This window comes from Sorex araneus, chromosome 8 (assembly GCF_027595985.1).
Source record: "Sorex araneus isolate mSorAra2 chromosome 8, mSorAra2.pri, whole genome shotgun sequence".
In the NCBI taxonomy this organism is placed as follows: domain Eukaryota; kingdom Metazoa; phylum Chordata; class Mammalia; order Eulipotyphla; family Soricidae; genus Sorex; species Sorex araneus.
This window is the reverse complement of record NC_073309.1, coordinates 706,403-732,617: the sequence shown is the minus strand read 5'-3', so window position 1 is coordinate 732,617 and position 26,215 is coordinate 706,403. Positions and strand designations below refer to the sequence as shown.

General features: G+C 61.4%; 2 protein-coding genes across 5 annotated transcripts in view; one reads left to right on the top strand and one right to left on the bottom strand.

Moving 5' to 3' along the window:
• Nucleotides 1-471: 471 nt before the first annotated feature.
• CA5A (carbonic anhydrase 5A) lies at nt 472-10,885 on the bottom strand. Its single transcript, XM_055146216.1, has 7 exons — nt 10,704-10,885; nt 9,328-9,525; nt 7,393-7,511; nt 6,870-6,965; nt 6,508-6,570; nt 3,293-3,448; nt 472-2,570 (listed from the first exon to the last, which is right to left on the bottom strand). The coding sequence occupies exons 1-7, from the start codon at nt 10,822-10,824 to the stop codon at nt 2,436-2,438; spliced, it is 888 nt and encodes a 295-aa protein (XP_055002191.1). The 5' UTR covers nt 10,825-10,885; the 3' UTR covers nt 472-2,435.
• A 2,777-nt stretch (nt 10,886-13,662) lies between these two features.
• The window catches only part of BANP (BTG3 associated nuclear protein), a 38,035-nt gene continuing 25,482 nt past the window's right edge, over nt 13,663-26,215 (top strand). The window contains exons 1-2 of one of the 4 annotated variants that reach the window (XM_055145103.1): nt 13,663-13,814; nt 26,041-26,177. In XM_055145103.1, the coding sequence (XP_055001078.1) occupies nt 13,678-13,814; nt 26,041-26,177 (274 nt within the window). In that variant the 5' untranslated portion in view covers nt 13,663-13,677. Of the gene's footprint in view, nt 13,815-22,460; nt 25,653-26,040; nt 26,178-26,215 lie in introns of those variants that run through there. The other 3 variants (XM_055145104.1, XM_055145106.1, XM_055145105.1) reach the window with 3 other exon arrangements.

Here is a 26,215-nt window from a genome sequence, read left to right as displayed (position 1 = left end):
GCACCAGGCTGTGGAAGCAACGGGGGACTCAGCACCCTGGCCAGTTCCGGGGCGGGTAAGCCCCCTACTTGGAGCAGGGTCCTTGAGGAGGCAGACACCTGTGAGGGGCGGGATTCTCCAGGGCACGGGGCCTGTGGGGGAAGGGGTGTGTGAGAGGGGCCTTAGTGCTGTGAGGGGCGGGGTCCTTGAGGGGGGTTGGGGGTCCTGTGAGGGGGATTTGTCCTGTGAGGGGCGGGGTCCTGTGAGGGGTTGGGGGGTCCTGTGAGGGGGCTTCGTCCTGTGAGGGGCGGGGTCCTTGAGGGGGTTGGGATCCTGTGAGGGGTGGGGTCCTGTGAGAGGAGGGATCCTGAGAGGGGGCGGGGTCCTGTGAGGGGTTGGGGGGTCCTGTGAGGGGTTGGGGGGTCCTGTGAGGGGGCTGGGTCCTGTGAGGGGGCTTCGTCCTGTGAGGCGCAGGGTCCTGTGAGGGGGCGGTGTCCTTGAGGGGGCTTTGTCCTGCGAGGGGCCAGGGTCCTTGAGGGGGCGCGGTCCTGTGAGCAGTGTGGGGTTGGTGATGGGGGTGCCATCAGAGGAGACCCGGGCTCTTCTGAGAGCTCCGGCATCCTGGGACTCGAGCTTCCCAGCAAACCCCTTCACGCAGCCCGCTGGTGGAAAGTGGACCCATATCCTGTCTCAGAGCACTGCTGTGCAGGTCCTGGGAGCTGTAGGGGGCTCTGTGTCGGGCCCTCCCACTCTCGGGAGGCACCAGCGACATTCGTGGTTCATCTCTGTGTCCCTGGGCACGCGTGGTCCTGAGAGGGGGGGCATGGCGAGTGCCCTAAATAGGGCCAGGCGCGAGCACAGAGCACAGAGCACGGCCTCCGTGGTTCCCACGGACGGACGACACTCAGGTCAGCACACACCCGCACCACTGGCAGGGACACTGGCCTTGTGTGCTGAGAGTGTTTGTTATGATTCTGTGCGATTAGGGCTAATCCCACTGGCCACAGCACACGGGTCAACTGTGCCCGGGGCTGCCTGTGCCCAGGACAGCGGCTCCAGAGCATCCCGCCGCACAGGAAATGCCATGGGACAGAACAGTTCCAAAATGCTCCTCCGTCACAGAGAGTGCTCGAGGACTGAGCAATTCCAGAGCACTCCACCCAAGGGAGAGCTATGGGACAGAGAGGTTCCAGAATGTTTCACTGTAGGAAGTGCTATGAGACATAGCAGTTCCAGAACATTCTATTAGAGGAAGTGCTATGAGAGAGAGCAAGTCCAGAACAGTCCGTTGTAGGGAATACTAGTGAATGTAGTAGTTCCAAAATGTCCCACCATCCCAGGAAGTACAAAGGGAGAGAACAATTCTAGAACATTCTATCATGTAAAGCACTATGCGATCAAGCAGTTCCAGAGCACTGCATCCCAGAAAGTGCCGTGCAGAGCACTCCCCGTGCTGCACGGTGGGTTCCCTGCCCCCTGGAGCGTGGGCTGTGCTGTGTCGCCGGGTGGGGTGGGGTCTCTGCAGGGAGAGGAGCTGGCTCGCACAGGCTGGGGCATGGCTGCATCCCCTAAGGGGGCAGGGCCGGCGCATGGTTCCTCCGTCCTACAGCCCGAGGCTCTGCGGGTGGCCCGAGACCCACGTCAGGAGAGACCCGGGACGGCAAGGTCTCCCCAGAGACAACATTCTGGGACAAAACCACACCCGTCCCGCCCGTGCTGCAGGCTGGGACCCGGCCTGTTGCCCGGAAAGCCAGGAGCAGGAACGCTGTCCCGGAGGGAAGCTGCTGTGAGCGCGTGGCGGGGGTCCCGGGGGCCAGGGGGCCAGACAGTCTCCTGCGGACACTGCAGGACACCCTGAAACAGGGAGAAGGAACCCCCCCGCCCGCACAAGCCACCCTTGAACTCACTCAGGCCCCTCGTGCACTGTGGGCCCGGCCCTCCCGCTCCCTCGCACGGGGCCCGGGCTGGCTGTGAGGCTGAGTCTCTGCGGAGGAGCAGGTGTCTGTGCAGACTGGGGTCTGGACAAGAGAAGGCCCTGCGGAGCAGAGGCCAGGACCCCTCTCTGCCTGGGGGGTGGGGGGACACAGGCCGCCCTGACCCCGAGCCCAGAGCGTGCGCCTGGCTTGTGTCTTCACGCGGGGACTCGGGCACAGCTGCCCACAACCTCCTGCCCACTCCCGGGAGGCACGATGTGTTTCAGACTCTGGGGGCTCAGATAAACTTCCCAGTGGCCGGACCCCGGGAGGGGGAGACGGAGCCAAGCCAGCGTGGGCCGAGGGGTGGCTGGTGAGGCTGGGACGCGGAGGGGCCTCGGGGCTGGGGGAGTCCGGGCCCGGGAGCTGCCTCCGAAGGGGCCCAGTAGCAGAACTCAGACGGCGAGCCCCCGACTTTCTCTCTGCTTCGTTTGCAGGCTCCCTGTGGCGCTGGCGGGGGCTCGGCCGCCCCTGCTGCGGGCATCACGAGCGCAGGGGGGCCCGGAAGGAGGCACGGACCCTCCTATCCATGAGGGGCTGCACGGGACGGAAGTTGTTGGCCATCGCCCTCTCTTCCTCGCCGCGAGCCGACAGCAGGAGCGCGCGGAAGGCAGCCAGCTGCGGGAGAGGCGTCCAGTGAGGTGGGGGGATGGCGCCCAGGCTCCCTCGGGGGCCCCCGACGCTGGTGTCTCCGCCCAACCCACAGCACACTGGCGCCCAGCAGGGTCTGGGGGTCCTCGTGGGGCTGGGGAGCAAAGCCAGGAGCGAGCCTGCAGCCTGCAGCCCAGCTGGCACCCCAGAACATCAGGCACTGTGAATCATGAGCACCCCGATCACTGAGCACCCCAATCACTGAGCACCCCGCATCCATGGCAGCCTGGTGGCCTTCCTGAGGAGAGAACTAGTTTGTGGGCTCTGAGGCCGTGCTACTGGGGCCTTCTCCCTGGGCCCCAGGCCCTTGGTGGGTGCTCATGGCATCTCCTCAGCATCGGTGGGAGGGCCTGGGAGCCTCACAGGGCTGGCCCCCGGCCACGTGGCCTCACACAGGACAGAACAGAACCAGAAGGCCGGGTACCCTTGGGAGCCCAGGAGAGGGTCCCTCCTGTGTAGGCAGGGCTCTTCCCTGGCAGGGAGCTGCAGGTCCTCATGCACGGCGCCCCCTGGAGGTGAGCGGGTGGTGGCGCGCCCACTGCGCTGGCCCCTGGGGTCCATCCTCCGGCCGTGCAGGCTCCCCCATGTGCGGGTCACCCCGGGAGCGTGGTGGCACATCTCTGGGTCGGCCACTCGCCCTCGCTCACCCCCGGCCATGCCCAAAGAGCAGGGGTGCTGTGGGCACTCACCTGGGCAGGGGACACTTCAATGGGTGTCTTGTGGACGATCCAGGTGACCGACTCGCTGAGGGGTGGCGTGGTCAGGGAGCCCGGGTAGGTCCAGTAGTCGGGGCAGGCCGGCAGCAGCGAGGCCGGCTGGAAGGGGCCCAGCGCTGCCCGTGCGTCCTGAACGGGGAGGAGGAAAACCTTGGCTTCATGTCAGCAGGGAGGTCATGTGCCCCCGAAATGGAGGCCTGAGGCCACGGGGGTCCCCTTCAGGTCAGTGGCAAGCTCACGGGCCCTGCTTGGAGTGGGCGCCGTGCAAAGGCCCTCCTCACGTGCCACGGGGAGAAAGGGTCCCCCCCCCCGGCCAGACCCAGGCCCAGCCGCCCCTGTTGGTGCTCAGGGCTGACTCCTGGGGACTGAGGGGGCCCTAGTTGGCTGGATGGATCCAGGTGGGCCGCGTGCCAGGCCCACCGGACCGTGACTCCAGCCCCTGTGACCCCACTGTGAGTGGCAGGGTCGTGCCACAGCAGCCAGCACCGGGCACAGCTCTCCCACGCGGGGCCCCCGGGCGGGGCTGCTGGGCGCCTGGCCAGCTAGGCTCAGAGTTTCACACTGCCCCCCCGGGGCTGCTTCCATGGCTGGAAATGTCACCTTTTGGGGAGACCACTTTCCTCCCTGAAGCCCTTGCTGGGGCCAGGCTCTACTGCATTGCCACCCCTGCCAGGCCGCTGTCCCCCCCCCCCACGGGCCTCACCTTCAGGCCACACCTGGGCGACCCTCCGTATCCCTGCTCAAAGGCCCGGGTTCAGGGTTTCCAACTTTCCAGGGATACAGGGATGGATTCTGAGCTCCTGCTGGCCACTGAGATGCCACCAGCCATGCACCCCCCACCGCCATCTACCGTCCACCCACCCACCCTGGAGGGTAATATTGGTTTGTCCTTCCTCCCTGGCTGCTGGGAGCTTGTGTTTGTTGACTGCCCCCCGACCTGTCAATTCCCTTTGTCTCCTGATCAGACTCTGACTTGTAAATATCGTCCCTCTCTTCTCCTTACCGTCCTTTGCGTGGTTAGCTATTTTCAGAGCAGTTGCTTTTTTGTTTGTTTTTTGCTTTTGGGGTCACACCCAGTGATGCTCAGGGGTTATTCCTGGCGCTGCACTCAGGAATTACTCCTGGCGGTGCTCGGGGGACCCTATGGGATGCTGGGAATCAAACCCTGGTCGGTCGCGTGCAAGGTAAATGCCCTCCCCGCTGTGCTATTGCTCCAGCCCGAGAAATACCCTTAAGGTCTGTTTTGTCCTCCTGGGCTGCAGGTGATTGCGCTTCCCATGGGGAGGTGGTTGGGGAGCGTGGGGAGAGGAGACGAAGGACGGCTGCAGGGAGAAGGGGGACTGACGGAGATGGTGAGGAAGAGACAGAGAGAGAAGGCTGAGCGCTGAGGGTAAGAGTGGCTGAAGAGGGGCTGGAGCGATAGCACAGTGGGTAGGCCGTTTGCCTTGCACGCAGCCAACCTGGGTTCGATTCCCAGCATCCCATATGGTTCACTGAGCGCCGCCAGGGGTAATTCCTGAGTGCAGAGCCAGGAGTAACCCCTGTGCATTGCCGGGTGTGACCCCCCCCAAAAAAAAGAGTGGCTGGGGAGATTGAGAGGAGTCACGGAGAGTTGGAGAGAGCTAGAGAGAGGGGTGGAGAGAGCCGGGAGAGACAAGAGACTGAATAAACGGCAACTAATCCGCAACCAGCTTGGCCCTCGTTCTTCCCTGGTCCGTCCAAGGCAATAGACGTCCCGGTCGGGGAGCGACTCAAGAGCACCGAATGTGGGCAGCGAGAGAGAGCCGCCCGGAGAGCCCACGAACATCGTTAATGTGTAAGCCCTGCACAAGAGGAGTTTACACAGCTCCAAGAGAGGGGATTTTACACACCCCTACACACCCGCCACCCACCATCCACACCCCCACCCCTACACACCCACCATCCACCTCCGCCCACCCCTGCACACCCGCCACCCACCATCCACACCCCACCCCTACACACCCACCATCCCCCATCCCCCGCTACACACCGACTCTCCGCCATCCAGCCACCTACTCATTCACCCTTAGCCACTTGCAAACCCGAGTCCTCCGTTGGCCCTGGGGACGCAGGAGCTTCTGTGGCTACACCCAGGTGCATCTCCCTGTGGCCGGGAGCCTAGGAGGCCGCGTGCTGCGTGTGTCGTGGCCGCATGCTGTGTGTCGTGTCCGCGTGCTGCGTGTGTCGTGTCCGCGTGCTGCGTGTGACGTGTCCGCGTGCTGCGCGTGTCGTGGCCGCGTGCTGCGTGTGTCGTGTCCGCGTGCTGCGCGTGTCGTGTCCGTGTGCTGTGTGTGTCGTGGCCGCGTGCTGCGCGTGTCGTGTCCGTGTGCTGTGTGTGTCGTGGCCGCGTGCTGCGTGTGTCGTGGCCTACATGCCTCACTACGCCAGCAGGGTGGCGCAGGCCTTGGGGCATCTGCCGGCTGTACCCCTGTGCATACTTCAGGTCGGGGCAGCGGTGCTGGGGACACCTCTGGGGGCTGCACAGGGCCGTGACGGGCTACCTTGTGGCTATAGTGGCCCAGGTGTCGGTCCGTAGATCCCGTGGCCCTTCCAGAAGAGACAGACGAAGAGGCCAGCAGGGAGCCCGGCGGCACCTCCCTGCCAGCTGCTTCCCGTCCTGCGGGGGCCTGTTGTGCGGACCTCGCAGGTGACCTGGCGGCTGGCCAGCGGGGGGCCACCCACACTGGCCTTGGGCGCAGGAGAGCGACATCAAGGGGCCCTCTGGACAGATCAAAGGGCCCCTCGTGTGCGGGAGGAAGGGCCCGGCCCTGGCCAGGCGGCTTGGTCATTGTCGCCCCCGAGCCCGTCCGCCCCCCGGCCGGCCTGCTCCAGCGGCTCAGGGTCCTTTTGTTTGCTTTCAAACAAATAAACTGCATTTCTCTGGAATTTCCATTTCTCCCTCAAAGCCCTTTCTCAGCCGGTGTTGGGAGAGGGGCACTGTCCTCCCAACCTCGGGGCTGGGCTTGTGGCCAGGACTCCCGAGTTCCCCCTGGGGGGTACCAAAGTCCCACCAGGGCCTGGCAGGGGCAGGTCAGCTCAGGAGTCCCCAGTGGCTCCAGGGAAAACGTCCCACAGAGTGCGAGGCCCGGGGGGGGGGCAGCAGGACGGGGTGATCTCAGCAGCCCCCACCGCCCCTTGACCCCCCACCCCTGGGCCCGGTCCTGTACCTTGTGCCTGATGGCCGGCAGGACGTCCACCAGCGTCTGCAGTGCCTGGTGTGGGGCCCCCAGCTGCAGGACAGGGCGGCTTGTGAGGCTGTGGTGCTGACCCCTGGGACCCTGACCACACAGCAGCGCTGGGCTGGGGCTGAGAGGGCAGTGCACATCTGGCAAGCCCCCCCCCCACCAGCAGAGGCAGACGAGACCCCCAGGACAGCCAAAGGGAGGGACAAGTAAAACACAGGGGCCGAGGAGCGCGGGGTTGGGAGCGGGAGGTCAGAGAGCAGGGGGCGGGCGGGGGGAGGCGCAGGACGGAGCGAGCAGGGCTGGGCACAGGAGGATGCAACGAGCGGGGTCTCAGCAGGACCCACCTTGAGGAGCACGGCCAGCACCGCCAGGCCCTCAGGGCCGCCCGCCGCCGCCTGGTAGCTCGGGTACTTCGCGGCGTTCCAGTGAACCACGTGAAGCTGCCACAGAAATGGGGCCACCCTGAGGACCCCACACCCACTGCCCCACGCCCCTGCCACACCTGCTGCGTCTCGGGGACCTATGCTTGGGGGGCGGCGGGGAAGGGGGCCCGTTGACGCTGCACGTACGGGGACTCCCCGCCCTCCCCCGCCCTCGACAAACTCACCCGAGAATCTGTGGCAGTGGAGACGCGAGCTTGGGGCAAGCGCGGAGGCCAGTCCCCCTCCTGCCCCGAGCCTTGCAGGGCTCCCAGGCCGGAGGGCCGGCCTGACAGCTGACCCACACTCAGCCTGGCCCGGGTGCGGCCCTGTGGGATGCTCACTGCAGCGCCCAACCACACCCCTCCCCGGGCAGGGGCCGGCCCCGTGGCCTCCTCAGCCCATCACACGGTGATGCTGGGGGACGCCCCGGGCCGTGTCCACGCACCTCGGCTGGGAACACGCGCTCGTCCACTGTGTGCTCCGATCCACACTCGTCAGCTGCCCCCCAGTGGAAGTGCAGCTGCCGGAGCCGGTAGTGGTTCTGCAGGGGACCCCCGCTGACCCCTGCAAAGGCGCCAGGACACGCGTGAGCGCGCCTTGGGCTGCCTCCCGGGAGGTGGGCCCCGGTCTGGGTGCGGGCCTGGGCCTGTGCGCACACTGGGGCAGTGCCCGTGGGCATGGGGTGCCCAGGACCAGCAGGGGCCGGGCCGCAGTGTCCCCGACGTTGATTTAGGAAAAGGCCGCCTTTCGGGAGAGACCGTCAGTCCCAGACTCGGCCTCCCAGTGGGCCGAGTGACAGCTGCACCCGGAGGTGTGGTGGCCCCCACCTGCTCCCCAAGCCCCGGCGTAGTCCCAAGCACCCCTGTGCATGAGGGTGTCCCCATTCGGGGTCTTCAGGCAAGGTAAGCGCCCCCCCTGCCCAGCACTGTGCTCACACTCTGGCCCCTGCTGTTCTAGGTGGTGCTGTGGCTGGCACCAGCGCCCCCGTGTGGCAAAGCCTGTACCCACAACCCTGTATTCACTGGCTGTCGGCTGCACCCTGGCACAGAGACTGACACCCCTCCCGCACGCAGTCTGCCCGTGGTCACTGCCCGTGGTCACTGCCCGTGGTCACTGCAGTCTAGAGCAGAAGAGCAGACAAGGAGGAAAGAAGCCGGGCAGGACGGTTCCAGCTTTTAATAGGAATTTTCTTTTTTTTTTAACAGGAATTTTTCTGTGGCTGAAACTTCACCTCCCCAGATTACCCCTTATCTGATCACCATCACCTGATACCCCTTAACCGATCTCCCCTTACTGATCCCCTCACCTGATCCCCCTCACCTGATACCCCTTACCTGATTCCCTCACCTGATCTCCCCCACAGGACCCCCCATCTGATCCTTCCTCACCTGATCAACCCACCTGCTCCCTACCTCACCTGACCCCCTCACCTGACCCCCTTCACCTGGTCCCTCTCACCTGAACCTCCTCACCTGACCCCACTCGCCTGATCCCCCTCGCCTGATCCCCTCACTGATCCCCCTCGCCTGATCCCCCTCGCCTGATTCCCTCACCTGACCTCCCTCACCTGATCCCCCTCGCCTGATTCCCTCACCTGACCTCCCTCACCTGATCCCCCTCGCCTGATTCCCTCACCTGATCCTCTCACCTGATCCCCTCACCTGATCCTCCTCGCCTGATCCCCTCGCCTGATCCCCCTCACCTGACCCCCCTCACTTGTTCCCCCTCACCTGATCCCCTCGCCTGATCCCCTCATCTGATCCCCCTTGCTTAATTCCCGATTCCCCTCAGCTGACCCCCCTCACTTGTTCCCCCTCACCTGATCCCCCTCACCTGATCCCCCTCGCCTGATTCTTTTTTTTTTTTTGCTTTTTTTTGGGTCACACCTGGCGATGCACAGGGGTTACTCCTGGCTCTGCACTCAGGAATTACCCCTGGCGGTGCTCAGGGGACCATATGGGATGCTGGGATTTGAACCCGGGTCGGCCGCGTGCAAGGCAAATGCCCTACCCGCTGTGCTATCTCTCCAGCCCCCCTCGCCTGATTCTTGATCCCCCTCGCCTGACTCCCATCACTTGTTCCCCCTCACCTGATCCCCTCGCCTGATCCCCTCACCTGATCCCCCTTGCCTGATTCCTGATCCCCCTCGCCTGACCCCCCTCACTTGTTCCCCCTCACCTAATCCCCTCACCTGAGCTCCCTCGCCTGATCCCCTCACCTGGTCACCTCACCTGATCCCCCTCGCCTGATCCCCTCGCCTGATCCCCTCACCTGGTTCCCTCACCTGATCCCCCTCGCCTGACCCCTCACCTGCTCCCTCCTCACCTGATTCCCTCACCTGACCCCCCTCACTTGTTCCCTCTCACCTGCTCCACCTCACCTGATCCCTCAGCAGAGTCGTCAAACTCCACCTGGAAGAAGTAGCCCGTGTTCCAAATGTGCTGGCAGCTGGCCGCGTCATAGGCAACCCTGAGTGGTGGCAGCTGGGGGTCGTACACACTGTCCCTCTGGCTGATGTTGATGGGGGACTGGCGGCTGCCCCCCGGCACGGGGACTGGACCTTTCCAGAGGGGGTGCACTGCGGGGGGTGTGGGGGAGGCAGATGGTGGGGTCCCCAGCCTTAGGGGAGACATGGGCACTGTCCCCAAGGAAGTCCCTCCTGGGTCCCTGGCAGGGGACAGCTCTGGCTGTGTTGGTCAAGCCCACTCCGCCTCCCTGAGGATGCCCATCCTGTCCCCATCTGCCTGTCTTCAGTTCCACTAGGCTGGGGGGTGCCGAGGGTCACTGTCATCCCGTTGCTCATCGATTTGTTCCAGCGGGCACCAGTAACATCTCTCAGTGAGAGACTTATTGTTAGTGTGTTTGGCATATCCAATATGCATGGGTAGCTTGCCAGCCTCTGCCGTGCAGGTGCGATACTCTCGGTAGCTTGCCGGGCTCTCCGAGAGGGGCAGAGGAATCGAACATGGGTCGGCCGCATGGAAGGCGAACGCCCTACCACTATGCTATCGCTCCAGCCCTGGTGCCGAGGGTATATCTGTTTTATTCTGTTTTCTTTGGGGGCCCAACTGGCAGCCCTCGGGGGACCAGGCCATGCTGGGGACCAGACCCGGACTGCGGCGTGTTGCCTCCCAATGAGAACACGGCGTCCCAGCCGGAGCTCCAGGCGCTGGACTGTCTCCCTGGCACACGAGGCACCTCAGTCACGGCTTGCCCTGGGCAGTGCTGACCACTGTGAGGGCTCTTCAGGGCAGGCCTAGGTCCGGGCACCCCCAGTCAGAGTCTCGGCTGTTTCCTGCCCCATGCCCGGAAGGAAGCTTGGCGGGGGGACGGTCACTCGCAGCGTGGCCGAGCTGGACACAGAGCAGGGGGCCAGGACTCAGGGCCAGTGGCAGGCAGGGCCACCCGAGGCTCTGGGAGACAGTCAGGACCCCCTAGGCTGCCCCCCAAGCCTGCACCACAAGCCTGGGGTCCTCAGGCTGAGCCCATGCAGGCATTAGCCCACAGAGGGCAAAGGGAGGTGCGTGTCACCGTCAATCCTTCTGCTGCTGACGTCCCCTGGACTCTGTCAGGGGACACAGACTCACAGGCGTATGCCAGGCAGCCCCTCACTTCAAGAACCCTCTTTTCCCTAAGGGGTCACACCCTCTGGACACCCTGCAAAGCCCAGGAGGGCCATACCTCGGGCTCCGCTCACCACACCAGCATCCCCCATGTCCGTAGAGACCTGGGACTACTTACAAGCGACGTTCCTACCCGTCTGAGTGCAGGGACCGTGTGAGTGTGCCCGTGTCAGCCGTGGGGGACGGTGGGGGCCCCACAGGGACCCTATCCAGGGCGGCCAAAGACCCCTGCCCAGCATTGGGGTTCTTAGCATCTTGGTCTGTTCCCCAAGATTTCTTGGTCTCTTTCCCAGCAGAGAGAGGGTAAGCCACCCAGTCTGCCTCTGCCGTGGACCCGTGAGCAGAGCGTGCCCAGTGCCGAGACACCCCCAGACCCTGACCCAGTGGTTAAATTTCAACTCTGCACAGCCAGCTGCAGGGCTGCTGTCCAGACTGGCTTAGGGTCAATTGGCCCCAGGGTCAGTGACCTCTGCTGAGGACAGGTGCCTGGTCACTGCACTGGAACCAGGTCAATAGTGGTCAAGTGCCCCCTTGTCTGAGCTTTCCGAGCATCTGTGATGGTAGTGAAAGGGGCCATGTCCTGGTTTTGATGTTCACCTTCGAGTCTGGGCTCAGCCCAGAGTCTGAGTCAGGAATGAGGCTGAGCTGCGCGTATAGGAAACGGCAGGAGGATGTGTACGGGAGGGGGAGGGCGGCAGGTACCCGGGGTGGCAGAGCAAAGGGCTGGGAGCAGGCCACACAGAAACATGCCCGGGCACATGCACACACACCTGAACATGCACACAGATGCACGCATGGGCACACGCACACACCTGAACATGCACACAGACACATGCATAGGCACATGCACACACACGCATGGGCACACACACCCCTCCCCCGAACATGCACACAGACACATGCACAGGCATACACACACATCTGCACATGCATACAGAACAGACACACACATGGGCACACGCACACACCTGAACATGCACACAGACACACGGGCACACACACACCTGAACATGCACAAAGACACATGCGTGGGCACACACACACACCTGAACATACACAGACACACGCATGGCACATGCGCACACCTGAACATGCACACACACATGCACGATACACACATACACACATTTGCACACATGGGCACACACATGCACGGTACACACATACACACATTTGCACACACTCAGACACACATCTGCACACACATGGGCACACGCACATACACATCTGCACATGTGCACAGGCACATGCAAACCTAACACACAGAATTTCTACACAGCATGGGACTATACATACAACACGCAAGAATATATGTATACAGGGCTGGAGGAACGGGACAGCGAGCAGGCACTTGCCCTGAACGCAGTGGACCTGGGTAGGAGGCCAGCAACGCAGAGGGTCCTCTGGCACAGTCAGGAGTGACCCCTGAGCACAGGCAACCCATACTGCACTCAGAGGACACTCCTGGCCTCTCTTGAGGACCCTCTGCCGCCATGGCGTGCAAGGTAAGCGCCGCCCTCTGTGCTAACTCTCTGGCCTGCGTCACGCTCTTGGGCAATAACTTTTAGTGACTTCACCCGCCTGATACACGGGAGAGGCTGTAATGGAACCGTGGCCTTACCTCGCCCTGGAGACCCCAGGCCCCGCACAGGCCTTTATTAGGCCCTGCACACTCTGAGGTCCACCCACGGGCCTAGATGGTGACTGTGCTTGGTCCAGAGCCAGATGCCAGCAGGTGAAAACCAAACTACCAGGCGACCTGAAGTAGCTGCAAACCTCTCCCCCACACGCAGCCCCTCTGCACCCTGAGAGAGGCCTGGCCTTGGAGCAGTGCCGGGGTGGCGCTGAGCAAAAGGGCACTGCCCACTCCTCCTAGCCCCCTCCCCCACCAGAAGCCGGTGCCAGTTTGTCTGGGCAGCCATTTCCAGGTCTCTCTGAGTCTCCTAGTCTAAGTCAGCTGCCCGAGGTCCACAAGCGCTCTAGCAGGGCTGACCTTCTGGGCCGCTTTGGAATCTGAGGCACGGTTGCCTGCAAAGGAATTCAGTGGTGTGCCTCAGTACAGCTGCCAGTGTTAATTCTGGAAGAAGCTCTTACTCAATGAGGTTGCTCAGGGTCGCACAGCTGGTGACTGCTCCGAATGCAAAATACCCAAACAACAAGAACCCTGAAGGTTTTTATTATCTGTAAACGGGAAGTGGGCGGAAACTCAGCAAAGCTTCTGTTTTCCAAACCAAAATAGCACCACTGCCATGCTAGTGTCTGGATGATCAAAGGCATTCCTGGTGGTTGAAAAAAAAAACACAGAAAATAGAAAATAAAGGAGAAAAGTGCATGTCATCAGTAATGGCATTTCTGCAGTTGGGGAGGGTTTTTTTTTTTGACCGGGTACCCACAAAAGGGCATTTACGTGAAATAACTCATGTTAATTATATAACTTAACAAGAATTTGATGCTAACAATTTTTCTTGCTAATACTAACGATCCTGCTAAAATACTAATACTAATGCTCCACACTCATCCGCAACACAGTGTACCGGAGTGGATGTGTATATCACGTGTGCTGTGTGTACTCAGTTACAGACAAACTCTAGGAAGGAGCTCGGTGCAGACGGGCCCACAGCCGCTCCGGCCCGGTGACCAGCTCCTTGGGGCTGCGCGCGCAGTCATTCCCCGCGTCGTCTTCACTACAAGTCCCAGCAGTCCGCGGGGGACAGAACCGGGGAAAGACTACAAATCCCAGAAAGCTCGGTTCGGACTGCGAGTCCCAGAATGCACCGCGCGCGGTTCGCTCAGGGCCCGCCGGGATATGTAGTCCTCGAGGGGGAGTTAATTCTTACTCATCGCAGCTCAGAGGATGGGCGAGTCCCTCCGCCGGCTCTGCGACGCGACTCCTCACGGCCCAGCAGGGGGCCGAGCGCACGGAGGAGGAGAACGAGCGCGCCCGGGGCCTCCCCAGGCGCGGAGGGACGACGCGTGCGCACGCTGGCCGGGAACGGGGCCGGGGAAGGCGCGCGCGGGAGGCCTTGAGCCCAGGCCCCGCCCCGGCCCCGCCCCGGCCCCGCCCCCTGCCCGCCCCCGGCCGCTCCGCGCCCGGCGCGCCACAGAGCATGCGCAGACGCCGCCGGACGGGCGGCCGAGGGGAGCGACTCGCGGCGCCTGCGCAGAGCGGCGGCTTCTCTCGCGAGGACGGACGCCATTATCGCATCTCCCCGACAAACACCACGAGAATTCCGCAGCCCACACGGTAATTGCAGCTCCCGCAGCCGGTCGCGTCTCCTCCTCCCCCCTTCCCGCGGGGCGAGACGAGAGCGAGATCTCCCTCCGCCCTGCGCCCTGCGCCCTCCTCCGGCCGCGCCGCCGCCGCCGCCGCCAACGGCCCTGTCAGCCGCGCCGCCGCCCGCGTCAGCGCGCCCGGCCGCCGCCGCCGCGAGCTCCCGGGCCGCCGCGCCCCCTCGCGCCGCACCTCGGGCGCCGGGCGCGGGTGTGGACGCGGCCGCGGCCGCGCCGGCGCTGCCCCCGGGCCGGACCCGAGGCCGCGCCGCCTGCTCAGGGCCGGCCCCGGCACCTGCAGGGGGGAGGCGCCCTGGCGGGGAGCGGGGATGGAACCCGGGCCCGCGCCCCGCCCGCCGCGCCGTGTCTCGGCCCCGCGTGATCGCGCCCCGCTCCCACGCCACCGGAGGCCGCGGCGGGGCTTCGGGAAGGTTCTCCGGGCCGCAGTCGCGCCCGCCGCTCGGAGCCGAGTCCGCCTCCGGCCGCCGCCGCAGCAGCCTCCACCGCCGGCCGCCGCGGGCTGCGGGCTGCGGGCGGGCGCCGGGGCCGGGGCCGGGGCTGGGGTCGGGGCCGGGGCCGGGGTCGGGGTCGGGCGGGGTCGGGGCCGGGGCCGGGACCGGGGCCGGGGCCGGGGCCGGGACCGGGGCCGGGGTCGGGGCCGGGGCCGGGGCCTGGGCCGGGGCCGGGGTCTGGGTCGGGGCCGGGGTCGGGGTCGGGGCCGGGGCCGGGGTCGGGGGCCGGGCGGGCGGGGCCCCCCTGCCACTTGGGACCCCGCACACGCGCACGCACACGCCGCCCGCTGCATGAGGGGCGAGTGGCCGGCGGGCAGCGCCCAGGGACTCGGCCCCTCAGTGCTCGCCGTGTGGAACCCGAAACCCCGAAGGCTTGAGACTCGCAGTCACACACATGACCTAGAGCAGCACCTGGCGGTGTGCGGGGCTGGAAACGCTCGGTTCGGAGAGGGGCGCGGGGAGCCGGGTTGGAGGAGAGCCCGTCCCTGCTGGGCCGTCCCGGCCGACACGCAGGGGCTTGGGCCTCACTCCCGAGGCCCGGGGGCCAGCGGGGGGCCGGGGGTCGACCCTACGGAACAGGCACCTGGTGACGGCGGTGAAGAGGCCGCTGGCGGCTTGGAACCACCTGAAGCGTTCCTTGTGTGGGCGTGTGACCGGCCGCCCTCGGATGTGGCCCACAGAATAGAACCCGCGCCGGTGGGGCCTTAGCGTGTGCTCTTGGGACGTCGGGGAGCGCGTGTGGAAGGCGAGTGGCGTCCTCCGAGCGTCCCCGTGAAGAGGGGCTGTGGAAGCCAGCTGCAGCTTCAGGCACTGACCCCTCCTGTTGGAGGAAGGGGCGTCCTCCACCCAAGGGCGGGAGTGCTCGGACCCTTCGTCTCCCCCGCCGCACTCCCTGTCAGCCTCCACGCCCCCTCAGACGAGGCGCCGGCAGGTGGGAAGGGCAGGGGATAGCTCCGCTTCAGAGCTCACATTCTCGCGCCTTGTGTCAGTCTAGAGTCCGGGGTCACTCGGTGTGCGAGTGTCTGAGCCCACCTCCTGCAGGGAGTGGTGGGAGGCCAGCGCCCCCCGGGTAACCCCGTGGAAGGCTGGACGCAGAGTGTGGAGAGAAGCAGTGTGAGATCTTAAATCAGCAGCGACTGTGCGTGAGGTTGACGCCTGCCGGTCTCTTCAGAGTTCTCTGCGGTGGCACTTGGGTCAGTGCAGCAGGAGCTGGGGAGTGTCCTGCATGTGCAGCGCCCCAGCGTAGCAGTGCCCTCGGATGGAGGTGCCGAGAGCCGCCAGCACCCCGTCTCCTGAGTGGGACTCGGAAGGGAAGCCCCTCTAAGAAGGCATAAGGAAGGCCCCGAGTGTTGGGGAGCTGGTGGGGGGCTGTGGGGGCAGCCACGCAGGTGGAGTGTGAGCACTCACTCTGGAGCACAGAGGGCTGCCCTGTTCCTCAGGGTGGGAAGCAGGAGAACTTTCTGCACCAGAAAAGGATTTGCCAGGGAGAGCACAGTTGTGTGCCGCTGCTGCTGCTGTGTCCTGGTTGGTGTGGCCTGTGTATCCCTGCACGTGGCAAGAGCAAGGCCCTTGTAGATCCACTAAATCCTGTGAGTCCATCGCAGGCTGGACTCGGTTTCTGCCCCAGCACTACTGCTAGGCCAGCCAGCGGTGCCGCCTGTCCTGCGTGGGTTTCCCTGTGGGAGCCTTGGGCCAAGTGGCATGCCGAGGCTGTGTAGTGCCAGTGTTTCTCTGAGGACGTGGGCCTGCTCAGTGTCTGCTGTTTTCTGGACAGTTTGCAGGTGATTGGCTTAATCTTAATTGATGCATGGTAGGTTTTAAAGATTTGTGTAGTTCTCAGCTGTATCATGTGTTTTGCGCAGTGTGTGGGCTGGAATCAGCGCAGCCTCTGATAGGGTGGATGAAAACAGTCCTGGGGCCAGACCCCCTCCAAGCACGGGTGCTCATAAAACCTGCCTGGCACCGCTGCCCAGGAATGGCTGGGCTCTGCAAGCCTGCTTGCTGCCTTGGCACTGGTTTCTAGGGATCTGCTGTACCCGGGTCAGAATTGGCCCTCTCAGTGGCAGGAGGAGCAGCGAGATCATCCTGTCTGGAGGCGCCTCTCCTGAGAGGTCGAGTGACTGCTATTTAGCTCCTGCCTGATAACACATTGTTCACCAGATGCCACTCTGCAGAGGGTCAGAGAGGTAGGCAGTGTTGACTTCGGGGCCTCTCGCAGCTGCCGCTCTCCGGCCATATCCAGCAAAACCTGTGTGACGCTAGGAGCTTGGTGTGCATCACTCATGGGCGGTGGAGAAGCCTGGGCTGGGGCTCAGGGCCGCAGAGGAGTCACTTGGTGGGTCTGTCCTGTCCCACATGTACGCCTGCATCCAGGCTTCCGGCTGCCCACCTCGAGAGGGCCATGTGTGGGCACCTGCGGGGCTTCTCACGGATCAGGAAAGGTGTGCAGAGGATAGGTGTGGGAGAAACTTCTTAGAAAATCGATGTCAGTGGTGTTTGAGAAGTGTAACTAGTGTTGGCAGAATTGCTTCGAATGAGAATGCTTCCATCTATCCTCACTGCCTTTCTTTCTTTTTGGGTCACACCCAGCAATGCTCAGGGGTTACTCCTGGCTCTGCGCTCAGGAATTACTCCTGGCAGTGCTTTGGGGGACCATATGGGATGCTGGGAATTGAACCTGGGTCAACTGCATGCAAGGCAAATACTCTGCCCACTGTGCTATTGCTCCAGCCCCCCTCACTGCCTTTCTTGGAGAAGAAAAACCTCACCATTTCCTTGGATGAATTTTTTTTTTTCAAACTCAGATACTGCAAAATCAGGCTCTATGTAAATGTATTGTTTGGGACTAATGTGGCAGTGTGTAGAGCATATTCCTGGGTCTGCATTCAGGGAATTACTCTCAGCAGGTCCCAGGGGACCCTACTGGGGATTGAACCCGGGTCATCTGCATGCTCCATGAGCGCTTTAGCCCTGTACGATCTCCCTAGAGCCTTTGGCATAACTTTCCTCAGTACTCAAATACTCCTATCTTACATCTGCTCTTTTTTCTCTCAGTTCATGCATGCTTATGTGTGTACGTATAGTTTTTTTCTTTTGGAGCCGGGGGAGCCACATCTAACTGTGCTCAGGGCTTACTCCTGGCTTTGAGCTCAGGAGTCACTCCTGGTGGTTCTCAGGGGACTATAGAGGATGCTTGGATTGCACCCAGGTTAGTTGTGCACATGCTCCCTGCGGTCTTGTCTCTCCACCCCTTAAAGACACAGGGCGTCTGCTAAGCATGTGCCGAGTGTGATCCTATTGCCTTGTCGCCCCTGAGTCTCACCTTTCTTGAGCTCTGAACTCTGCCAGGATTTACGCACTCTAAATAATGAGTTTCTGGAGAGAGCTCATGTGCAGGAGCCTGGCTTTCACCCCAGCACGAAATGCCGCCCTGGCACTGCCAGGAGTGATCCTCGGGCACAGCCAGGAGTACCCTCTGAGCACTGTTGGGTGTGGCCCAAAACCCAGAGCAGACAAATGTATCATGGCTGCAGCTCCTGTGATCTAAGCAGTGGGACCTAATTCCCATTTTATTCCAGTATAGTCCTTGAGCGACAGAGGAGGCTTTCTGTATTTTTGTAGGAGTGTTTTCTCCCCGAGAATATTTTGCCCTGACTCGCATAACCCTAAATTAGGCTTCATACTCTCAAGCCTCCAAGTTCAGTAAAATTAAGCTTGCTGGCTTACCACTTCCTTCTGCCATGTGCCTGGCGATCTGAGGTGAGGATTGGCATCAGGCAGGCACAGGTTGAGTGTGCCACATGTGCCGGACTGTCAGTGGCAGGTATAACCGCAGTTTCACTGGAATGTGCTAGAAGTGTGGGTTCAAAGTGATCACAGCCTTGTCACCATTACTAACTTTATTTAAGGAAAGGTTGATTTTTTTTCCTCCTGAAATACCCGGGCGTTACTGCTGGCTCTGCTCAGAAAGTACTCCCGGTGGGCTTGGGGGACCATGTGGGATGTTGGGGATCAAACCTGGGCCGGCCGTGTGCAAGGCAAACAGCCTCCCCACTGTCCTTTCGTTCCGGCCCCAGAGGTTGAGTTTCCTAGGGTCAGCCAGTCTGCAAACTCCTGAGGGGGAGTGGGGGGGGGCAGTTAGCCCTGAGGGCATCAGCTTTGAGATTGGGCCCATGCCGCTATTAAGAGTCTACATTTTCTGGGTTTAGAATAAAAGTGTTTACCCTGAAAGTCAAGTTGTCATCGGATGAAGGTGAAGAGACTATTTCTGAAAGACAAATACCAAGTAAATAGTATGTCTTCAAAGTGCATTTATTTTTTTGTCGTGGCAGATTCTTTTTCTTCTTTTTTTAGGCCACACCTGGTTATACTCAATACTCAGGGGTTATTCCTGGCTCTGCACTCAGGAATGACTCATGGAGGTCCTTGGGGGACCATATGCAATGCCGGGGATCAAACCTGGGTTGGCTGCTTGCAAGGCAGATGTCCTCCCGCTGTACTATTGCTCTGGCCTGCAAAGAGGATTTCTTAAAGGCCAACACGTTTCATTGGGAAATTACCTGGGAGGAGCAGACAGGCTTGTTCCAGGATCTCTGTGCAAAGCCGTGCTCAGGATATGTGAGGGGGACCTCAGGACAGAGGAGATGGGTGGAGGGTCCTGGCTTGGCTCTCAGTGTCTTCTAGGGGGTGTGGGGCAGGTGTGACTGCTCTGAGGGACACCCCAGCTCCTGCAGGCTGGGCCCACCAGTCAGGATTGAGTGCCTCCTGTCATTTCTGATCCTTCTGCGGGACAGCGGTGGGTGGTCCCTTAGACACATGACTACTCTGCGGCCCAGCTTGCCATCCCTTGGGATCAGTTTCTGATGGTTTAGGGGCTGGTGCCCAGTACTGGTCCATTACCACGTTGGTGGGGGGTACGACGATGCTAGAGCGCGGTCCAGCCCAGGAGCTGACGGTGTGGTGTGGAGGGTTGGCCTGTGTGAAGGTCCCTCAGCTCTGGGTCTGCCTCCTGGCCTGGCTCGTTCCTGAGTTCCCCTCAGGAGGGAGGGCCTCTGAGGGGCTGCATCTGCCTCTGAGCCAGCCCCCAGATCTCCCTCTGCTGTACGATTCACTCCTGTTGGTCACCAGCTGTGGTGCCAGGATAGGAGGACGGATTCTCTTAAGCTTCGGGCACATACTGAGGTTTAACCCCAGCACCACCTACAACCCTCTCACCCCTGCCTGGAGGAATCCCCGAGTGCAGAGGCAGGAGTAAGTCCTGAGCACTGCCAGATGTAACCCAGAACCCCCTGTACGAGCTCTCCAGCCCTAGTGCTACTGGGATGCCCAAAGGATTTCTACTGCTCAGGTCTTTTTCCTCAGCCTCCACCCTTCGGTCCAGGGTCAATGTGCAATGTTCGCTTCAGCACCCAGAGGGAGTAGAAGATGAGAATCACGAGAAACCAAGGTAGTCCTCAGGAGTGGCTGCGGGCCCTTCGGGGGTGCTGCTCCCGTCAGTGCCACAGTACAAGCTGCTGATTTCCTCCATGCCCACTTCCTGGTCTTCCTGGGCCTTTGCTCCGGAAATGGAGTATGTGCATCCAGTGGCTGCCAAGCTCCGCCACAAGTTGGCATGCTGAGGACCTTCTTAGGGTCCTGTGAGACCTGGCAGAGTAGACCTAAGTGTCTGAATGTTCCTGGTCCTTCGCCCAGGTCTCATGGCCGTTGTCTCCCTAGTCTCAGCTGGGTGCCTGCCGTGCACCGAGGGCTGCTGTGGCTCTGTTGTTGCAGCACTGGTGCCGAGGACAAGCTCCACCGTGAACCTGACTGCCAGCGGACCCAACGCCTATTTGCACGGAGCAGTGATAGATGCTAGGTCCTTGTGACTCACTGAACAACAGCTGTCGCTGTGGGAGGCAGCTGACACTGGCCAGCAAGAAGATGGTGCCTCTGCTCCTGACACTGGACACTTCCAGTGGGGTCTGCACTCTGGGCTGTGAGCATTGTGAACACAGTGCCTTTGGCTCGGTGATGTGGACTAACCCACCTGGGCACTCCTGGGAGAGAGCCCAGAGGTGCAGACGGAGGCCGTGGAGGCTTGGAGGTGCCCACCTTTCAGTGGCTGGCCCCCGGGAACTGTACAGTGCCGGATGGGTTCAGGTTTGCAAGGAAGATTTCCCACAGTTGCCTGTATAGACTGTTACAAGTGTCCTCGCCTGCCAGCTGCTCTTCTGAGGCTGGAAGCTCCCGTTGCCATACCTCAGCCCAAACCGTCGCAACTGGTCACGGGTGGATGCAGACAGGACCAGTTCATTGTCCCATCAGGTGTGGCGCTGAAGAGATCTGAGTCCTGCCTGTCTCTTCTCCAGATTCCCTTGTTTGGGACGCAAGTTATTCTTTATAAAAATGTGTATTTTAATATGTAATGTGTTGGTTTGTATGACACTGAAGTGAATAAAGAAAGTCAACCGTGTATGGGCCTACTTTCAGATATGCATCAGTTGATAGAGGTGTCTACCCCAGCGCTGGGGACTGGGCCTGCTGACACCTTTCCCCACTCTCCGTCTGTGTCCATGTGATGTCTTTGTGATCTAGAAGCATGAACGGAATGGCAGGAGCTGTCGTCTGGCCTCACCTTCTTTCCTATTTTGGTGTAAACGTGCTTGGGGTGTCTCAAGCCATAGAGCTGGTGTTGTACAGTGACTGAGTGCAGCACGAAGGCCCCGTGTGTCACTGATGCCACCCCCTGGTGATGTGGGGAGGGAGGGAGCAGCCAAGGGTGTCCCTGAGTCCAGTGGTGCATGCGGCCTTAGCTGGGCTGACCCTCATCCAGTGGTGTTTGACTGGGTGACTTCTGTGGGCATCTCTGCCATTTTGCTCAGAGGGTTCCTGCCTAGGCCTGGGGGGACACACTGCATGAAGACCCTAGGAGCTGAGGGCTCTGGGCTGGAGGCTCTCCTCACCTGTGCCTCTAGGCGTGTGCAGAGCTGCCTCATTCTGACTGCGGGTAACTGCCTTGTCTGGTATCTGCAGTGCTGCTCGGACCAGTTCTGTCCCTCTGAGGTGTCCACCATACCTGCTACTGGCTGAGCATTCTGGAATGGGGCTGGGGCTCAGCTCTGCCGCACGGAGTCATCCAGGCCCCCTCAGCTGGAGGTTTTGGCAGGGCTGGGCGGGAACAGCCTTGGGTGCATCTGCCCTAGTGGGGAAACATCCTCTGATCTCCCAGTGGGGAGACGGGGCCGAAGCCCTAGTCCATGCCCAGGAACTCCAGTGTGGAAGTGGCCCCAGGGCACCCTTTGTCCCAGTGTGGACCCCAGGATTTGCAGAGATGTCCACTCACTGTCCATCTCGGTCCTCTCTGACCTGGCTTCCTTCTGTGGTCCCCATGAGATTCCCATCTATGCGCCCTGGGAATCTCCTCCAGACCCGTCAGGGGCCAAATAGGTTGTTTTGTACTGGAAAGTCTTTTTTTTTTTTTTCTGTTTTTGCATCTTTTGGGAGCGTCTGGCCCTCACCCTGTGGTGCCCTGCGGCTGCTCCTGGCTGTTGGGGATGGTCCCAGCAGTGCTCAGGGGAGGACTCAGCCTCCCCCATGCAGACCCTGCACTCTGACCCTTTGAACCTTCTGTCCCTCTAGGTTGCACATTTTTAGGCCCAGTGCTAGTAGCCTTTTTTTTTTTTGCTTTTTGGATCACACCCAGCAATGCACAGGGTTACTCCTGGCTTATGCACTCAGGAATTACTCCTGGCGGTGCTCAGGGGACCATATGGGATGCTGGGAATCAAACCCATGTCGGCTGCATGGAAGGCAAATGCCTTACCCACTGTGCTATTGCTCCAGCCCCCTAGTAGCCTTTTTTTTTTAAAAAATTTTTTTAATAGTCTTTGCAGTTGTTTTATGTCATAGTTGACCAAAACACAAAATGAGAAATAATTTTTGCGCATTCTGATTTTTCACCTGATGATCAGCAGCTGGCGGCATCCACTGGTGAATGTCTGACAGACTTTCTGGTGCCACCCAGTTACGCTGTAGGTGACCCTGTTCCCCTCCCACAGGCCCTGAGTCAGTTGCATTGGAGCCCTGCTAGAAGTTTCTGTGAAGTTGGAATGTAGACACAAAACTCAGGTGGGGGAGGGATGGTGGGGAACGACAGGACAGAAGGAAGGGCATGTGCTTTGCAGCTGACCCGGGGTCCATTCCCGGCACATCCCCTGATCTCTGCTAGGAGTCATCCCTGAGTGCAGAGCCAGGAGTAAGCCCTGAGCATCAGTCAGATGTGACCAGCCCCCCCCCCCCCCCCCCAACAAACAAAAAACAAAATCAGAAGATTCAGATCTTTCTGGGCAACCACTCAGGCGCCCAGGATCCTCACACTGATGTGGCTGACAGCTTGGTCTCGGGCCCCAGACCCACACCCAGCAGTGCCGGGGGCCCCTGTCATGTTGGAGTTCCGGCCCGTGTGATCCCCCTCTGCGCCTCTCCCCAGCCCCATTCCCGTGGTTTCTCTGTGGCAGTGCTGCCTGTGGTGGATGAGCACGGTGTGTAGCTCCTGTGTGTGCCGGAGGGAGTGAGGGGATGGGAGTGACGTGGGGGGACAGAGTTGAGCAGATCAGCTGGTCAGTGCCCGGAGTTGGGGGCCCGTGAGTGCCACTGGGCAGAGAGCAGCAGTAGTGGGTGATGGGGTGCATTTCAGATGAGGGGTCTTAGGCTGGTGTAAGGGGGTGGCTGGCAGGCAGCACCTGACTTGGGCCTTGTGTGTGGAGTAAGGAACATCAGGAACCTGAAGAGGGTGGGGCAAGGTGGGATGCCGAGCAGAGAAAAGGAGATACTGTCAGGAGAGAGCCTTGGGGCCTCAGACTTGGGCATAAGCAGCCACTGGCACGTAGTGTCTGAGAGACTCTCAGCTGTGCCCCCTAGTATGTGCAGGTATGGTCATCCTGCGGGCTGAGGAGTAGGGCTGTGGCTGGCTCTGGGTGTGTTATCCCGACACATGCGGCTGTGGTACTGCTTCCGCCTATAGGCACACACGTATGCAGCTGTGAGACTGCACCCACCTGCACTGCACATGCACCCATGCGTACACATGCACACACAGCTGTGGGACTGCACCCACCTGCATGTGTACACAGGCACACACTGCTGATGCACACATACATGCACGTATGCATATACAGCTATAGGACTGCACACTCATGCACAAACACACAGAGCTGTGGGACTGTATTCATCTGCATGCACACACATGTGCACACAGTTGTGGGACTATACCCACCGGCATGTTCATACACACATGTGCGCACACACGTACACATGGGTGTGGGACGGTACCCGCTTGCATGAACACACGCACACACGCAAACAGCTGTGGGACTGCACACACGTACCTGCACATGTGCGTAGCCATGCATGCACATGCACACACAGCCTCCTGCTAGTGGGCAGAGTCTGGGTCTCCTGCACACTGGGCAAGCCTCCATTTGCTGGAGATGGTTGCACTCTGGTCACGTGGTGACTCGTGTCCGCTGCCCTGGGTGAGCACAGGGCTGGGGCCGGGTTGGGAGATTTCTGCAGCCTGGAAGAGACTTTCCTTCTTTCTGTCACTGATGGCTGGGCAGTTCCAGCTGGAGCCCACGACTGGGTAGGTGTTCGCCTTGCTCCTGCCGTGCTAGTGTTTCTGTACTCTGAGAAATGGTCGGTTTGCTCTCCCGGGACTCGGTGCATCTCCCTGCACCCCTTTCCTGAAGCTTGGTGCTCGGGACCTTTCTGGGCTGTCCTGTCATCCTCTTGCTGTCCACAGTGACCGTCGATGCCACAGAGCCCTGTTAGTAAGCCATGGAGACTGTGGAGTTCTCATTGGACAGAGAGGGGAGGGTGTGCATTTGGGACATCTTAGAGTGGCTGGAGGCCAGAGTGAAGCCTAACTGGGCATTTTCCAACTTCCTAGCAGCCCTTGGGAGAGACTGCCAGCCCGGGGGCCCCACCATGGCTCTGGGCCGAGCTGTCGGGAAGGTCCAGCAGGCTGCCAGGAAGTGGGGTCTGCTACTCACTTTCTGTGTCTTGGGTCCCTTATCCCGCTCTTGCCATCCCTTGAGATGCCCAGGAGCCCCACAGGGAGAGGACAGCACACACAGAGCTGATGCCAGCCCGTGCCGTGTCCTCTCAGGCTTGGCCCATGGCCACAGTGTCCAGGGGCCAGGCAGGAGATGAGCTGCCTTTCACTGTGGCCTCCCCTGTCATTTGGGGCTGGGGTCAGTGCTGTGAGCCCAGGGTCACGCATGCCTGGCTGTGGGCTTCATTCGTATTTGCCAGGTCACACAGCAGGCTCACACAGGGGTGCTCACTGGGGGTTCTGTGCTACTGGCGTGACACTCACGCAGACTTTTCCAGCTCTCGTTGGGGGCCGTGCCCCCGTGTCTGGCTGCATCTGAAAGTCCTCTTTGGAACCAGGGTTGCACACCGCTCCTGTGGGACTCGGTGGTTTGAACTCGGCGCATACCAGCCTGCCCTTCTGCTGACCCCGCACCCCTCCGTCTTTGTTTCACTTCCACAGCTCAGCGAGGGTTCTGGTCTGTGGCCTGTTTGCACTGCACAAAGGCGACTTGTGCATGTGGCTGCCCACTCTCCGCACTGTGCAGGCCCATAGGAAACCTGGACACTGGGAACGTGCACGTGCTGGCTGGTGGGGTCCGTCTGTCCGTCCTGGACACTAGGAACGTGCACGTGCTGGCTGGTGGGGTCCGTCTGTCCGTCCTGGACACTGGGAACGTGCACGTGCTGGCTGGTGGGGTCCGTCTGTCCGTCCTGGACACTGGGAACGTGCACGTGCTGGCTGGTGGGGTCCGTCTGTCCGTCCTGGACACTGGGAACGTGCATGTGCTGGCTGGTGGGGTCTGTCTGTCTGTCCTGGGGTCTTCTGGGAATGCACACATGCCAGCTGGCGGGGTCTGTTTGTCCGTCCTGGGGACTGGGGACGCGCATGTGCCGGTTGGCGGGGTCCGTCCATCCTGGGCCTGGGCCGTGTATTTACTCTGTGCAGGAAGGTCTGGCTCGACTCTGTCGGTCCTGCAGCTGCTATTCGTGGCATTCAGAGCCAGACGGAGGAGACCAACCTTGTTGCTTCCAGGACGGAACAAGCGAGACCTGCTTATGCCCAGTGCCGGTGGACTTGCCCAGCAGAGAAGCTGTCACTTGGCTCCCAGCTGAAAGGGAGGGTCAGTCGCCTTCCTGGGACCTTAACGCTGAGTTCATTCCCTGCCCTCCAGCGCATGGGCTCTGAGGAAGGTTCCACACACTTCTCACCCTATGTTGGCAGATCTCAGGTGCGCCGAATCCTGGCTCCTCAGAACTCCACTTCAAGTGCTCTTTGGGATGACATTCGTGCTGAGTTGGCCTCGCAGGGCTCTTAGGGCTGCCCCCCGTGGGAGCTGCCTTCACCCTCGGTGGGGCTGGGCTGGATCTGGGAAGGGTCTGAGATGGAAAACCAGCAGAATGGGCTGGGGCCTGCCGACGCCCAGGCGCAGGAAGGAGAGTTGCTGAGGGCAAGGCTTGTGCGTTGGGGACTGGGCTGGAGCGGGTCTGTCGCCAGTCAGGGCGTCTGGCGCCTGAGGAACCTAGCCCTCGGTGCTGCTGTCCTGCGCTGGCAGCTGCGTGGCTACGATTCTCAGCAGTGGCTGTGGCCGACACCCTTGTCTTGTGCTTGGCTTATAGGAGGAAAAGCCTCCGTATCCCCGAGTCTGTTCTCTGCTGTGTGGCTGTGGCCACACAACTGGGCTGGATGATGTCGGAACAGGACTTGGCGGATGTGGTCCAGATCGCCGTGGAAGACCTGAGTCCTGACCACCCAGGTACAGAGCTAGCTGTGGTAGAGGGAGCTTGTGCCTCT

Bases quoted from the DNA above. Each gene is read 5' to 3' on its own strand.
- CA5A (XM_055146216.1), bottom strand. From the start codon at position 10,824: ATGCTAAGAACCCCAATGCTGGGCAGGGGTCTTTGGCCGCCCTGGATA. The intron at 7,512-9,327 runs GTGAGGTGGAGC...GCGCCTTTGCAG, and splicing joins CGACTCTGCTGAGGGATCAG to GGGTCAGCGGGGGTCCCCTG. The intron at 6,966-7,392 runs GTGCGTGGACAC...TTTCTGTGGCAG, and splicing joins AGCGCGTGTTCCCAGCCGAG to CTTCACGTGGTTCACTGGAA.